This window comes from Theobroma umbraticum, unplaced genomic scaffold, assembly GCF_002168275.2.
Source record: "Theobroma umbraticum cultivar Fairchild unplaced genomic scaffold, ASM216827v3 scaffold_30.0, whole genome shotgun sequence".
NCBI lineage: Eukaryota > Viridiplantae > Streptophyta > Magnoliopsida > Malvales > Malvaceae > Theobroma > Theobroma umbraticum.
In genome coordinates this window covers 3,682,989-3,698,536 of record NW_018397254.1, presented here as the reverse complement: position 1 = coordinate 3,698,536, position 15,548 = coordinate 3,682,989, and the positions used below count along the sequence as shown (strand labels likewise).

General features: G+C 34.5%; 2 protein-coding genes and 2 pseudogenes across 2 annotated transcripts; 1 reads left to right on the top strand and 3 right to left on the bottom strand.

Moving 5' to 3' along the window:
• The first annotated feature begins 431 nt into the window (after window positions 1-431).
• On the top strand, window positions 432-3,720 carry UCH3 (ubiquitin C-terminal hydrolase 3). Its single transcript, XM_021443008.2, has 9 exons — window positions 432-635; window positions 900-1,031; window positions 1,163-1,201; window positions 1,716-1,821; window positions 2,049-2,107; window positions 2,221-2,295; window positions 2,511-2,559; window positions 2,714-2,790; window positions 3,335-3,720. Exons 1-9 carry the CDS (start codon window positions 561-563, stop codon window positions 3,431-3,433), a joined length of 711 nt encoding a protein of 236 aa, XP_021298683.1. The 5' UTR covers window positions 432-560; the 3' UTR covers window positions 3,434-3,720.
• Window positions 3,721-3,864: 144 nt separating this feature from the next.
• On the bottom strand, window positions 3,865-5,750 carry LOC149527708 (G-type lectin S-receptor-like serine/threonine-protein kinase LECRK3; annotated as a pseudogene).
• A 2,430-nt stretch (window positions 5,751-8,180) lies between these two features.
• Window positions 8,181-9,306, bottom strand: ERF-1 (ethylene responsive element binding factor 1). Its single transcript, XM_021422606.2, has one exon. It carries the CDS (start codon window positions 9,173-9,175, stop codon window positions 8,360-8,362), a length of 816 nt encoding a protein of 271 aa, XP_021278281.1. The 5' UTR covers window positions 9,176-9,306; the 3' UTR covers window positions 8,181-8,359.
• Window positions 9,307-11,944: 2,638 nt separating this feature from the next.
• On the bottom strand, window positions 11,945-14,266 carry LOC110422597 (uncharacterized; annotated as a pseudogene).
• Window positions 14,267-15,548: the final 1,282 nt, after the last annotated feature.

Below are 15,548 nucleotides of genomic sequence, written 5' to 3'. Positions count from 1 at the left end.
TTATATAAATTTTAAAATAATAAAAATTATTTTGACTGATAATAATTCTAATTGATAATTTTAAAAGTTAGTTTGATTAAAAATAATAAAAAATTAATTTATTTTGTCTAAGCTGTGAGTCATGAAAATGCAAATATCAAGGAATAGGAGTAAAATGTACCAAAATAACAAAGGAATGAGAGTAATTAAAAGAGTCATGCGCGCAATCCAATAGAAGGAAAGAGGCTACGCCTTTTCATTTAACTATTTGGACTTGGATTATATGGGCCCATCAAGAGCCCAAGCCTTTAATTTTGACTATTTGCTGTAGGTTTTTACAGCGGTGGCTTTGCAGTTTCAGCGTGGGGTTAAAAACAATTTTCCATATATTTTTTTTTTCCATTTTCACGGATTTATTGATCAGATTTAAAACCGAGCCAAAACCTATATATAAAGCAAGGGAAGAGAAGTGACCGACTTATTCTCCATTTCACTCCGATCTCCAAATCCGAAGCCCTGTCATCAAAATTATTAAAACCCTAACAAAAGGAAAAAAGCAAAAGCAAAAGCGAAAAAGCAAAATGGCAACTCCAGACGAAAGTCCTTCTGCTAAGAGATGGCTTCCTCTCGAAGCTAACCCCGATGTCATGAACCAGGTATTTTTCCTTTTTTTAAAAAAAAAAATTTTGTTGTCGTTTGCTTACCGAGAAAAGATCGGTAAAGGACAGAAAAATAGGAAAGAAAACATTTTTCATCGATTTTCTTTTCTTAAAAAAGTTTCCGGCAATCGAATGGAGATTTTGGGGTTTAGAAATTTAAAAGAATTATATTAAATGTTGAAATAAATTGATGTTGTGAGTCTGTGGAAATAATATTTTGTTTGAGTCCTTTGAACATGATATGATTGGTATTTCTTGCAGTTTCTTTGGGGCCTGGGTCTTCCAGCTGATGAGGCAGAGTGCTGCGATGTTTACGGCTTGGAGGATGAACTCTTAGCTATGGTCCCACAACCTGTTCTTGCTGTGCTTTTTCTTTTTCCAATAACTTCTCAGGTGTGTTCAACTGAAGACGTTATTTCTTTCCAGCACTTATAGTTGCCTAGTCGGGCAGTTTCTTGAAAATTAACTTCACTGATACGCATAATTAAAACAAGTTGTCTGTTTCTATGTTTGAATGTTTTCAGACTGAAGAACAGAGATTGCAGCAGGAAAATGAGAAGAAGGTGAGCGCAATGCTGGTTTTTTTTTTTTTTTTGAGTCTATTATCTTATTCTAGATCTTTGTGATTTGCGTCAGACTGTTGTCAAGATTGATTAGAAATGTTTAGACCATAAAAATAATTATAATTTAAATTGTGTAAACTTTTGTAGTCCGGCCTTATGATTACCTGATGATTACTTGATCTCTTCTTGGTGTAAGAGATCTCTCAAGTAGTATAAATGTCCTCCTTGTCACACATCTGTATATTTTGTGTGGGTAGCATTTGAAATTATGAATTACTTTGGGGATGAGACTGACTACTCTATTGGATAATGGAGCTCATTGAATAACCAAGTAAATGGAATGGAAAAAAAGAAAAAACTGTTATAAGAGTGCAAAGTTTAAGTTAAAAATTTCTATTCCCCTTTTTAAGTTCCTAAAATTAAAAGAATAGTTGCAGTAGTTTGTAGTGGTACCAATAAAATGATAACTTAGTATGATTTAATAAAATTTTTTTCCTTTTTGCTTTGGCTCTAGGATGCTAGCAACAAAGTTTATTTCATGAAACAAACCGTGGGAAATGCTTGTGGAACAATTGGGCTTCTTCATTCTGTTGGAAATATCACTTCAGAAATCAAGCTTCGTAAGTGGGGTCTAATTTTCATCATTTATTGACTAATGCTTATTTTCATATGCATGTTAAAGATGTTCACAGGGTGTGTTTATTACCATATGATAATTTTTACATGTGACAGTTTAATTGTGACATGTTAGCTTGCATGCTGCCATTGGTTGGAATATTAGTTGTTGGGAGAATGATAATGACGATAAATACACATCCAATAATGATTGTTTCCTTGTTTTTTTCAGAAGAGGGATCATTTTTAGATAGGTTTTTCAAATCTACTGCAAGCATGGATGCATTGGAGGTTCTACTTCTCTATCTCTCTCTCTCTCTCTGCATGCTCGTTTGTGTGAATGTTTTTGCCTGCATGTTTTTTGATTCCTCACTGCTGACTCTAAGTGTTGTATGCTTCTACAGCGTGCAGCATTTCTTGAGAAAGACAGAGAAATGGAAGTGGCTCACTCAGTTGCAGCTACAGCTGGTGAAACAGAGGTAAATCTCTTAAAAGGCTTTTTTTTTCTACTTGGTTTTGTTAATGTATAATTTGAATATTTGGAAGGTAGGGTAGGATACAGATCTGCACAATATGGCATATCAAGGTTTTTTGGGGCAATGTGTCATATCAAGTTTTTTTTTGGGCAATATGCGTAATATTTTTCTTGTCTAATCCCATTTCCCTTTTCCTGTTTTACCATATTTCTTGACAGGCTTCAGACAATGTGGACACTCACTTTATCTGCTTCACTTGTGTTGATGGTACATTTTCTCTTTCTCTCTCATTGCGGAATATAAAGGAGCAAAAATTCTAGGAAGAGACAAGCTCTAATGCTTTGGTCACAGATGCTTTTTGAAATAAATGTAGTTGTTTTTGGTGCTTTGAACTTTATTGTTTTTCCTCTCATTAATGTAGGGGAACTTTATGAGCTTGATGGAAGGAAGTCAGGACCAATATCTCATGGTGCTTCCTCACCAAGTAGCTTATTGCAGGTTTGTGTTGGCAATTAAAACATTATCTATTTTTCTTCGTATGATTTTCCTTTATACATATATGGCTTAAAAAAGACATTTTACAGGAAATGTTTAGCTCTTAAGAAATGGAATTGGTTTGATGTTCGTAGAGGGAAATGTTTTCTTTTTACGTTTTTGTTCTGGTAATTTGACTGTTATGCCCTGAGCAAGTTGAGAGTGGAAGAAGCTAGCTCATCTATATCTCTTTGGGGTTTGGAGACTTTCAAGTGGTAGAATAGGTTTTAGTTTGAATCATCAGCTTCAGCTTTCACAGTCCACCTCACACTCCCTCTATGGATGTGCCTGTTTTTGTGTTTGTTTGTGCTAAACTGAGTTACTTAAACCGTGTTCGTATTAGATGATTTTTTCACCCTTGCAATTGGACTTTGCTGGCTCTCTGAGTCAAATGTGAATGCTCAGGATTCAACATTTTTCTGTCCACTTTCCTTTATTCTCAGTGATAAACATTTGCAGTATATACTATTGATTCGGACTAATTGTTATAACTTTTTTCTTACAACAGGATGCGGCCAAAGTCATACGGGGCATGATCCAGAAAAATCCTGAGTCACTCAACTTCAATGTTATTGCACTTTCTAAGAAAGTGGGGGTTGGATTTTAAGGTGGCAAGTATTGGCATCAATTTCCTTCAAACTGATTGGATTTAAATGTTCAATCAACTTGACATAGTAAAGCATATCGCTCTATATACCTTTCTTCATTTGCATGTGGGCAACTTAGCTTAAACAGATGGACCTTTTACCGGGCAGCAAACAACCCTATTTGATGATTGGTTGTAGAACTCTGCCTGCCAAGAAGCTTGTTGTATGTGGTTGATGATTCGGTTTTGCTAGCTACAGTACGACTTGCTGACACAAATTTTAATTTCAGTGTGTATACTTGTCTTCATGCTTCGTTGTGTGTGTTCAAGTAAATTGTCCACGAGGATTTCAAGGGGATTGGCGGTGAGCGTGGGCTTGAAGGCCTTGGTTAGGGGTCTCCAGGGGATATTAGTCATTGAAACCCAATCTTGTGAGTGGAACGGTCTGTCCTAAAAAACAGATTATTCAACTGGAACCTCAATGTTAATGTCAAAGGAGCAGAGCAACAACAAAAGGCCATAGCATTTCTGCAAAGGATTGTTATCAGAAAAAGAAACCAGGTTATCATTCGAGGAAACTACTACTCTTTGATGGCGTGTGCCGAATTTTCACGTCTTTATAGATTTATCAACACAAATAGTAGTTATGAAAAAATATAAAGCGAGTACTCGTGACAATCCTTGCAATCATGGGGGCGAAGGGACCTCAACAGAGCCCTCTAGCATTTGCATCACCATCTCATCTTGGATACACAAAGTACCCTATCGTACCCATTTGCGAAGCCTGACCTTGTTGGTCGTGGTTGCCTCAGCATCACCTGCCACAACATCTACTCTTCCTTGGACGTAGCAATCATAAGCCCAATCTGTTGGTATTTCTTCTGATGAATCTATCACCACGCTTTTTCTGCGGTAAATGATTTCTAATAACCTCACACCAAAACTGTAAACATCCACTTTTGCTCTGATAGGTACGTTTCCCTGATCATGGTACGAATTGCAGACTGATAGAAATCCTTACAGTGAAATATTCGTCTAGGAGTCTGTTATGAGGCTTAATATGACAGCGGATTATAGGTAGGTCACTCTTCATGTAGGTAGACTAGTCCTCTTGCAAAGTTCAAGGCAATCCAGATCTGGGAAGCGCAAAGAGAGAACTCATAGACTAAAAGCCGATGAGTCCTTTCCTCACAGAAGCCAAGCAATCCAACTAGATTCTTGTGACCGGTTTTCCCAGTTGCATTCACCTCAGTTCAAAATTCCATTTCCCTTTCTTGAGCCAAATTGCCCAATTATAAACAATTCCAAATGAATCCCAGCCACGTTCTTCCTTGAGCTGATACATTGCTTCTTCGAGTTCCTTGTGGGCACTCCTTCCTCCGTTTCTTCTGTGCCACATGAAGACCATATCACTAGCAAAACGACATGGACCAAATACAGAGCTTTCAAGAATTCCTCCTAAAAGAATTGATTCTTCTTTCTTTCTGTCAAAGTTTACTGTCCAATAACCTGGATTAGCTTCCTTCCTTACTTTGAAAGGTACCCTTCAGAAACCGGTGTTTCTTACTCGTCCATTCTCGAGTGGCAGTTCCTTTTTCCAACAGCTCATGCCATCGAAAATGGCAACAGCACAAGAGCAATCATGCAAGAGGCACTTGTCACACTCTTGTTTGATTATAAGGTGCCAATCTTTCATAGTCTCCAAGTGGCCAATCATCATCACGAATCCCCTCATTTCATATAACTCTTCAGGATCTCTCAATCCAATAAATCTGTATTTTTGATCCACAAAGACATAACCGAGGGGACAGGGGACAGTCGCAGCTGGGCCTCCGATTTTGAATTGAGCAGTTGCTGTTGAAGCCGCAAGCACCGCTTCTCAATGTTGCAAAATGTAGTGAAAGTGCATAATTTGCAGTGCTAATTATTAACATGTATCTGCTGCTGTGGGTCAAGGCACTCTTTTTTCAGTCTATGTATCTATTCAGGGACTTTGGCATGTGTCGAATACTTCAGAAGTTCAAACATATGAATCTGTCCTCTTCCAAAAGATTAACGTTTAAAATATCATTAAAATTTGGTCTCCCTGCTCTAAAATTCTTACCTCCAAAACATGTTGCAATCAGTGAGATCAAGTTATAATGTGAAAAAAGACTTTGAAGTTAGTAAAGAGTGGTAATCATTCCTTGTCAAGACAAGGTGAAGAGAGAAGCAAATGACAGATGGAATACGTGTTCATTAGGATCAAATATACTACTTATATATCCTCGTGGTGTCGTCTTGAAAGAATTTCGGTTTAAAGAATGTGTCACGCAACAGCTACCCTCCCTCCCTGACAGTGACAGATGACAATGGTAAAACACTGCAAATAAATGATTCATTGCTATATATAAATTAACGGCATAATGTTTAAATAAAATTTTAAATTATTTTAAAAATTTTAAATAAATTTTTTATTTTTTATTACATTTAATCAAATTTTTATATTTTTATTTTTAATCAAATAAATTTTTATAATTAATAATTAATCAATTATTATTAATTATATACATATGACATTAATATGACATTATTGTATAAAATAAAAATATCACATAATTATATTATCATATTAAATTAATATTATTACGAAAGTGTTCTCGTGTGCCAGGCACACTTATGGTCTTATTGATGCTTAGCTGGTATTGTCTAATACTTGCGGGTTTCACTTGTTTGACTTTGCTTCGGTGCTGGACGTGGCTTAGAGTTTGGTTGCCAAGGATGGGTTTAGATTGGCGTTTTGGGGGCTGTATTTTGTGTTTTGAGTGCATAGTTTCTCGTGTTGAATGGATGTAAAGGAACGTTTAGGTGGGACTCTGTTTCCTAATGTTCTTGTTTTTGATCAATACAATAACTATTTGTGTTGTCTTTTTGTAGGGTAGTTTTTGTACAAGTTGTCGGGCTTTAGGTCGAAATTGATGAATAGGTGGTAAATCAAAAGATATGGGGGACCTATGCTTTCAATGGGAGCATATTAACCAATATCCTATTGACCCCGTCTGATGAATCTCTATACATAAATTTAAAGGTATATTAATTTTTTTAAAAAAAAATTAATTGAATGTAATAAAAAATAAAAAATTATTTAAAATTTTGTAAATATTTAAAAATTTTCTTTTATATCATTCTTAAAATAATTGGAGTTAAACATGCCAGCTTGCTCTAAAAATCCTGAGATTACTAGTAAAGATAGCTGCTTGTATTTGGAGGAAACGTAAAAATTGTCAAGAAGAGAGGTCGTCCAATCAATCCTCAAATGGAAAGGAGTGATTCATCGAACTATTTCTTCTCCAATGTGAGCAAAGCTGATGTCAGGTTCTCCCATGGCCATACTATACGCTACATTGCTACAACAGAAACCCAGCAAAAAGCCCCAAAAGCATTCTTTGCCGACTGAAAATTCATTTGACCACATCCAAACTTCATTAATTGCATATGTCTAGTTGGTCAGCAATTTAGCCAAGAAAAGCAAATACCCCTACAAACTACAAAGGATTACTTCGAAATGGAATTCAATGTAAAAGCATTTGAACACGTTGAAATGTCAACATAGTCAAGTCCAATGTTCAATGTCAAAAGCGACAAGATAAAACGAATTACCTGCTACTTCCTTTCCTCCATCGATCGTCGCGAATTTCGTTTAACAGCGCTCGTGTGCCACCGCTGTCCCTTGGGTTTGACGGGATCCATTTCTTCTAACTCCGGATGAGCTGTTTGCTCATGTCACCGCTGCGTGTGTGAACATGAACTATTCAATATATTTACTAAAATTTTATAAGTAAAAACTGACTTTTTCATTTGTTTTGCATGCCGACTTTGCCTTTTTACGCTAACGATTAAGACCCTTCTGGCATCACTTAATCAGTTTTTTATTAGTTCACAAGGGCCTTGGGTAAAAAACAAAATGGAACACACGGACATGCTGCTTTAATTTCTTTGGCGATAAGGAAACACAAAAGCTTCTAAGCCCAACCAGCTGGAGTTGGTTTGGATGTCTCAGCTTCAATTCGCCTGGGGCTGGGGGCAACCACACGCAAACGTGTGTCGACAAAGACGCCCCTTTGGCCCTTTTCGGAACGAATGTTAGTACGCTCATGCTTTAATTGCTGCCAAATAATACGTTTTTGCCACAGAGATCACTTCGGACCGCGCTGTCGGTAAAACAAGGCATTTCTGAAAATGGAAGGGTTCCTCTCCTTTGTGGAAAGTAGACCACAATTCCTGTAACCACCAACTAATCTCAGCATAATAACTTTATTTTCTAGAAGGTTTTTGAAATTGGAATGTCCAAATAATTTAAAGAACTTAAATTAATCGACATTATAAGATTTAAATCAAATAAAGTCTTAATAATTGATTTTGGAGTTGCGATTAAATATAAATTAATCATTGACTTAATTTTTTTAAATGAAAAATCATATAAATTATTAAATAAAATGCTCAAATGAATGCAGTAAATATGCATTTTAAATACACTTTCTTATCATTACATTTCTCGTATTTTGATAAAAATATTATTAATTTAACTAAGTAAAAGGTTCGTGCAAGATTGCCATAGATCAAAAACCTAGTCTTAAACTCAACATAAAAATGAAAAAGGAAAGACAACTGAGAAGATTTGGTGGGATATTCACATTTTCCTTTAGGAATTGCTTATTCCAAGCACAATATGAACACCATATTCAAGAAGAAAACAAAAAAAAAAATTTCCCATTCAACAAAATCTCCATGAAATAATAACAAATCCTTTGTATTCACAAAAGCCAAACGATCTCTCAACTCTGAACTAGTAGTATATTTCAACCCCTCATTTTTCCTTTTTTTTTTTGGGGGGGGGGGGGGGGGGGTTTTATCCACCTAGATTGAGGGAATGTCCAAAGCTTACATCATTGCATTAGCACGTCAGCACTAACTCACTAATAGCTGTTCGCCATGTGTACACGATCCAACTTGACACTTAACTTCCGCTCCGGAACCCATATCTAACCCGGCTTGAGCCACAACCGGAGCCGAGGCAGCTACCTTTCTCCGCCTTTTCGGCGACCCGTTCACCGAGCCAGAGGAGGAAGACGAAGATGGCTCCGGTGACGCCCTCTTTGAGGTTACCCTCACTGGGTCCGGCTCCCCGGAGTTCACCCTCAACGGAAAATTCAACAAAGCCCTGGAGCCACGCATCCTATAAGCTGCTCTATCATAAGCCAAAGCCGCATCCTCAGCCGTCTCGAAAGTACCTAACCAAACCCGAGCCCCATTTTTAGCTGGGTCCCTAATCTCAGCCGCGAACTTCCCCCACGGTCTTTGCCTAACTCCTCTATAGTGCTTTCCTTTGGCCGGAACCACCGCGGGAACCGCCGTCGCCGCCACCGTCGTAGCAACTTTTTTCACGGGTGTCTCTGTTAAAATCTCCTGTGGCTCCGGTTTAATTGGCGGGAAATTCGTGGAAGAGTTATCGGATGGGGCCCAGCCTTCGGTTAAAGCATCGCGGAGGAATCCGAAGACGAGCATGTCTTCTGAATCGTCTTCTTTGAGTGGGAGTTCACCCCAGGTTTCAGTCAAACAAGGGTACAAGCGGCTAAAGCTCGAGCTCCTGCAAAACATGGGGGGAGCCGTGGTACAATCCGTTGAGGCAGTGAGTCGGAGGTCTGATGGCTCGCCGAGTAAGTGTCGGCGAATCGACTCCAGCATCGCTAAATCGGAATCAATTGTACTTTGGTACATTTCCATTTCGAATTTTTAGGTAAGTGAGCTTGTAATTTTCGGGTTTGGGTCGATTTGCTTTAGGAGGACGAAAGATTAGACTTGGGAGAGGAATTCTGAGAATTAAGGAGTCTGAATCGTTCCGTGGCAAAAGGAAAGTAGGTTTATATAGGGGAAATCGATACATGCATTTGATTTGGCGGATTTTTCGGTTTGGATTAATTTAAAATATTTTATTAGTAATGGTGGGGTTTTTATTTATTTATTTTCTAATTAATACTTTAGGGCATGAGTTTCTTTGAAAGTTCATTTATACACGTGATTAATATTTTGGATGTGTTTGGTGCTTCCAAATTGTGAGAGAGAGAGAGAGAGAGATGATGACGTCAGCCAGTTGACAGCAGCATAATGTTGCTTGTCCATTTGCTTGGCCACTTGTTCTAGTTGTCCGGCTGATAATCGCCGAGTAATACCATCGAAATTTCAATTGCCCCTTTTTTTTTTTCATGCCTTTCATTTTCTTTCCTTTTCTTTTAATTTTCCAATACCATTTTCTTTCTTTCATTTTCACCTTTGTTTCTTGATGTAATGATGTTTTTCTCCATTCTTTTCCTTTGCTTCAAGCTTTAATGATTGTTATATTTTATTATTATATATTTTTAAAAATATTATGAGACAATTCCATTCATATTCAATATAAAAGTCAAAACATTAAAAAGATTTTCTTCAAATATTAAAAGATTAAAAATGAGAAAATTGAAAAAGACACATCCTAATGTGTCAATTATTGTATTCATGGTGGGGTGAATAATTGCTAAAAACATCTAAATAATAAGTCCATCTCAAGATAAGTGTTCTCCTATTTTAAATTATTGTATAAAAACTCAATAAATTTTAATTTACATGATGAAAATGGATTATTTTTTATTAATAAATTTCAATTGTTATGTTAAATATAATTAAAATACTTTGAATTGAAATATGATTAACTATTTATTTCAGTCTACCACTGTAAAAGAAAATTGGGTATCTAGAATTTGTGAAAAAAACATATATATAGTAACTCTTACTCATTTGTTTAAAAAATTATAGTAAAAGAATAATATAGGAAAATAACCAGAAACAATAATTCTAGCCGAGGAATCGTCGAGCAAGTAGGAGGAAAAAGACAAGATTGAGACTTTTCTTGTCCAAAACGGATTCATTGGCCCTAGACATGTATAAAAATATAAATTAAAAAAATAATGTTAAATGACGATAATAATTTTAGGATAAGTCTCCCATAAAGTCAATAGTCCATTAAAAATATTATGGCATGGACCCACTCCCTCAATTTGCACTTCCCTCCCTTTTATGTTCCTTCAAGGAAGGTGAGTTTATAGTGCCACACTTAACTAACACTCTCTCCTAATCCATTTTTCTTAATTAACATTTAACTAAATCAACATATCACTTTGGAAGATCTATGTGCCTTTTTACCTTTCCAAAAATCTACTTGGATTGCACTTCGTCAGTTGAATTTTTTAGTCTAACTATGCTTTTTATTGGGATGCTTTGAAACCCCATTGGACATTGGCTGCTGATGAATGTACCCTATTTGATGATTAATGATTATTGGACTGCCGTCATTAAATTTGCTGCATTATTTAAATATATAATTTAATGTATAGTATATGCAACTGTAAAGAATCAGGATACGGAAACCTCGAGCATTGTTTATCCCTAATGTATTTAGGTTTGGTTACAGCGTGTATAACAAGTGTGATACCTTGCATTAGTATTGTTGTCAATTTATTGAAAATGGAAACATGTCTGGTCTGGATTTTCGTGTCAACAATTTGGCAATAGAGACGTGTAAAATTAAACGATTGACAATGTTCAAGTGCGGGAGTACTATTCACCCGCACCGTAACGGTGTAGAAATTAGTTCCAAGAAGAGTGAAAACAAAAACCAAAAATTTAAAACAAAACTAACACCAAACACGCCCTTATTTTGACTTTTGATTTTTATCTTTCATACGAGTGAGTAAAGAGGAAGACGGTAAGATTCAATGATCTAATGCTATCTATATATTGAACTTTTATTAGAAAAAAAAAATTAAAAATACGGTGTTGAATCCTGCTTGCTTTGTTATTCATAAGTTTATTACTGAATGAATTTAACTTTAGATTGTATACAATATATGGGTTGAAAACATCTAGTTAATTTCGTCAAACATGGACTTAAATTTATAGTTGAGTTTTAAGCTTTCAACACATCTCATTTACCATCGACAAGTGTTAATATAGAAGAAGATACATTAACAATCAATCGAAATTATATTTAAAACATCTTTAATCGTCATTCACATATATAAAATTTATTCATAAATTGTGAAAATTATATATATAAATAATAAATCGAATTGTAATAAAAAAGAATGGGACTCATATCTTATAAATAAGACATCTTTGATTAATGTATAAACAAGACTTTTTTTGCTTGATTTTTCTTGTCGTGGTTCTCGTTTGTGCTGATCCTTCTCTTTGTTTCTCTGCTCTATGCCATGTGACCACATTGGTCCCTGCAAAAGTAAAAGTTCCCACACTCACCTATGATTTCTTCCTCCATTAGCAGTTCTTAAGTTTCAATGTTTAGACTCTTCTTATGCGGCCAAAGACAAAAATTGTTACTAGGACTGATCAAATCTTAAGTTCTTCCTCTATTAATTTCTTCCTTTTTTCACTATAAATGTATTTTAATATTCCAAATTTGCCCTTTCAAGGATATGGATAACGTTGCAGAGCTTGGGCAAACTAAGCTGCCATATCCATATTGGTCCAAGAAGGGGAAATCCAATGGATAACGTTGCAGAGCTTGGGCAAACTAAGCTTCCATATCCACATTGGTCCAAGAAGGGGAAATCCAAGACCTTCTTCCTTCAAGAAACGGCCAGCCGCATCATTAAGCGAGAACCTTTGAAATTGACCAAAGGCTTGATCATGTATGACTTTGACGGAAGAAAAGTCCGCTTTCTATTATTAGCAAAAAACAAACACCAAACGGCAGTGTTCCTGGTCACAACATGCCAACAATCAGCACGTGCGGTTCGACCGCAATGTTTGAGTCCCCTAATTTTTTTTTGGTCTCGAAACGACAAAAGCTGCATCCTTCTTTATCTTAAAATATAATATGAAAAAGAAGGGGGTTTTTTCTACACGTGCGTAATAAGAGGCTGCATGGAAACTTCCCCTGCTGTATTTTCCTACATGGAAATTATTTTTTTATGTTGAAGAATTTGTTGTTGAATGGAATTCCAATCAAAATTTTTGGCCTCAAATTCTTGTATTCAATCATCAAGTTGCAAATTCTTTGTATTTTTTTAATCAAGTTGCATATATTCCTTTTTATAAAATATTATGGCTTCTAATCATGTTTGACAAGTTTGAGCTTAGCCATGATCTAATCGCAAACTACGTAACTAATACTACTTGTATAAGTAAAAACAAAAGGCTTTGATATGATAGCTAGACCTCACCCAACTCCATAGATAACTTCATATTATAAAGAAATAAAACAATTTTGATGAAATTTTACAATTATTAAGCTAAATTATAATAATTATAAAAAACGGTACAATCTTGATGAATCTAATTTACATCACATTAAAGTTAAATTAATATTATGGAGTGTGAACGATTTAATGATTATACTTATTAGTTTATATAGAGCGTCGTTATCTTGAATAGTCATGTTGTAGTATTAACAAAGCCCTTAATCTTGAAATAAACAGTCCATTTTGAAGATTGACTGATTAAGGGATTCATTGTTTATACTCTGAATACTGGAAAGCACGTGTTAGGAGACCAATTAAGGCAACTTTACAATAATTAAGGATTAAAGCATGCGAATCGAATCGTTATGCTCTCAAATTTTGCGGCTTGGGGAGCTTCAATTTTCAAATCGTTGTTGATGCAAAAAAAAGTTAATAATTGAATTAGATTAATCAATGGAAAGAATCCATGTACTTCAAAATAGTGGTTTTGATTATAATATATTTGCCGACTACTACATAATTTATGGCATTGCCATATCATACGTAATGAAAAGGTATGAAACTAAAGATGTTGTTTGCTTTCCTGTATTAATTTCGAAATCAATCAAGCTTTACTTTAGAACTATTTTACTTTAGACAGAATAATCTATATTCTAAATATAAATTCATCTCACCTGAACGTAAGGATAAACGGAACGATAAGAGGCGAAGATATCAATCATATTATCACATCCAAAGCAAATAGAAAGAATTCATAGATTAAAATTTTTATGTAAAAATATACACCCTTTTAGAGGTTATCGAATTTTAAAGTTTTTTTTTTCATTCCTAATTTAAATTAGACTGTATTTATTTTTCATTTGTATTGTAGCACTTGAAATTAATTTTTAATTTAAATTGTCATCACGATATTAAGGATATAAAAGCCTAATTTTTGCATATTTAAATACCTTGACTTGGATTGTTAAAGCAGAAGTAAGCAGAGATGGGAGCTCTGGACTCTCTCTGTTTCCTTGTTACTTCCTTTTGAACGCTCTGCTATGACAGTGGTGCATAACTAAATTCCAACAAATGGTTGAGATAAAATAAGCTCCTTATAGCAGAATGCTGCTTGCTTGTACATTTGTTGCGAGACATATATCTTTGCAAGTTGTCTTCAAGCATCATGATTCGCCATAAATATTTCAAAATATTTATTAAGCCACTCAACGGCCCCTGAAATATTTCTTTTAGATTTTACCATGACTACTCTCATCTTGTTGGATAAACTTTCCTGCCTCAGCTCAGTAAGCAACATACCCTCCAGTCTACTAATCCTTTTGCTGACCGGAAATTTTTTCTGTAAAACCATTATACAATCCTTTGCACCATCATATATATATATATATAGCGGCAATTGATATTTCAGGGCCAAGAGGAGATTTTTTTTGTATCAGTTAAGATTGACAAGTATGTTTCATGACTATATCTGAACGCCTAACTTTCAGCCTCCTGACAAGGCAACAATACTCCCAACCACCTCCTCTATTGCCAACCTGGTTTTAAGCCTGTTCAATTAGCCTTCCTCTCTTTTGTTTACCATCTCTCTTGCCTTTTCTTTATTGTAACTGTAAATATATATATATATATATATATATATTAATTTTCTCTGTTTTTGGTGTCTTTTGTCTCTCTACAGTATCCAATAATTTTTTTTAAGAGATTATTTCGGTTGGTGAAATTAGGAAAGGAAAAATTCAACATAACTAAAAAGTAAACATAACAAATAACATAATATATATATTTCATATAAATCATCAATTCTCACCAATAATTCACACACAAATTAATTAATTAAATCGAAGTACCTAAACATAAGTAATTAAATTAATATTTAAAATTCTTCAAAATAACTTAATAATAATAACTATAAATAATAATATAATTTCCTATAGATCTAGTATTTAATAACTACAAATAACAATATAATTTCTTATACATCTAGTTTATGGGCGGGCATATTTAAATATCCTTCAATGGCCATTATCACGATGTTCCTTTCTTGCTTCTTTGGTTTCAAAACCACGTTTGCATAAATCACATTTGTATTTGATTTGCGCCCTGTGATTTTGCTTTTGGTGTTGTAGAACATTCTTCAAGCTTGAACCAGTATAATTGCAAAGGTTGCAAAGCGAATCATAATCTCTACGACTAACATTTTCGACGGCATTGGAAGCCATTTTCAGAAGATATGAATTAAAGTAGAAAAATGAAAGGTTTTTAATTAACTCCTATTAAATAAAGGAAAGGAAGAATGATTATATAGTAGAAATAAATATTTTTGGTGTGAGGTGTGAGGTGAAGGTTGAGTCATATAAAATGAATATATGCCTTTTGAATCAATAAGAAAAGAAAATGAATTAGTTAAAAAATTACTAAAGTCATCTAGATTTTGTGATTTTTAATTTTTTTAAAGTTTTTCTAAAAATCATGTAACTTCTGTGGCTATTCTCTTCTTCTAGACAATTGACGATTAAGTGATGAATTTCAATAAATTGAAAAAAAATTTATGTTATACTTTATTTGATATTTCTATGACCAAAGTTCTTTCACATTCTGAATATCAATCACTTTTTTTTTTTGCCTTTTTCATATACGTGAAGTAATTTATATATTATGTTTTAATCTTGTTTGTCATTAAATCAAACTGCAATCAAGTTTTTTTTAAAATAATTAAGAATTTATAGATTATGTCTTAATTTTGTTTGTCATTAAATCAAACTGCAATCAAGTTTAAAAAAATTAAAAATTTTATTGCATTGCTCGAAAAGACAACTAGCATGGTTGAGGAGAAATCAACTAAAGTATTGTAATACAATCCCAAC

Excerpts from the sequence above, each read along its gene's own strand:
- UCH3 (XM_021443008.2), top strand. The coding sequence starts at position 561 with ATGGCAACTCCAGACGAAAGTCCTTCTGCTAAGAGATGGCTTCCTCTC. Across the intron at positions 636-899 it reads ACCCCGATGTCATGAACCAG|TTTCTTTGGGGCCTGGGTCT; the intron begins GTATTTTTCCTT and ends TATTTCTTGCAG. Across the intron at positions 1,822-2,048 it reads CACTTCAGAAATCAAGCTTC|AAGAGGGATCATTTTTAGAT; the intron begins GTAAGTGGGGTC and ends TGTTTTTTTCAG.
- ERF-1 (XM_021422606.2), bottom strand. The coding sequence starts at position 9,175 with ATGGAAATGTACCAAAGTACAATTGATTCCGATTTAGCGATGCTGGAG.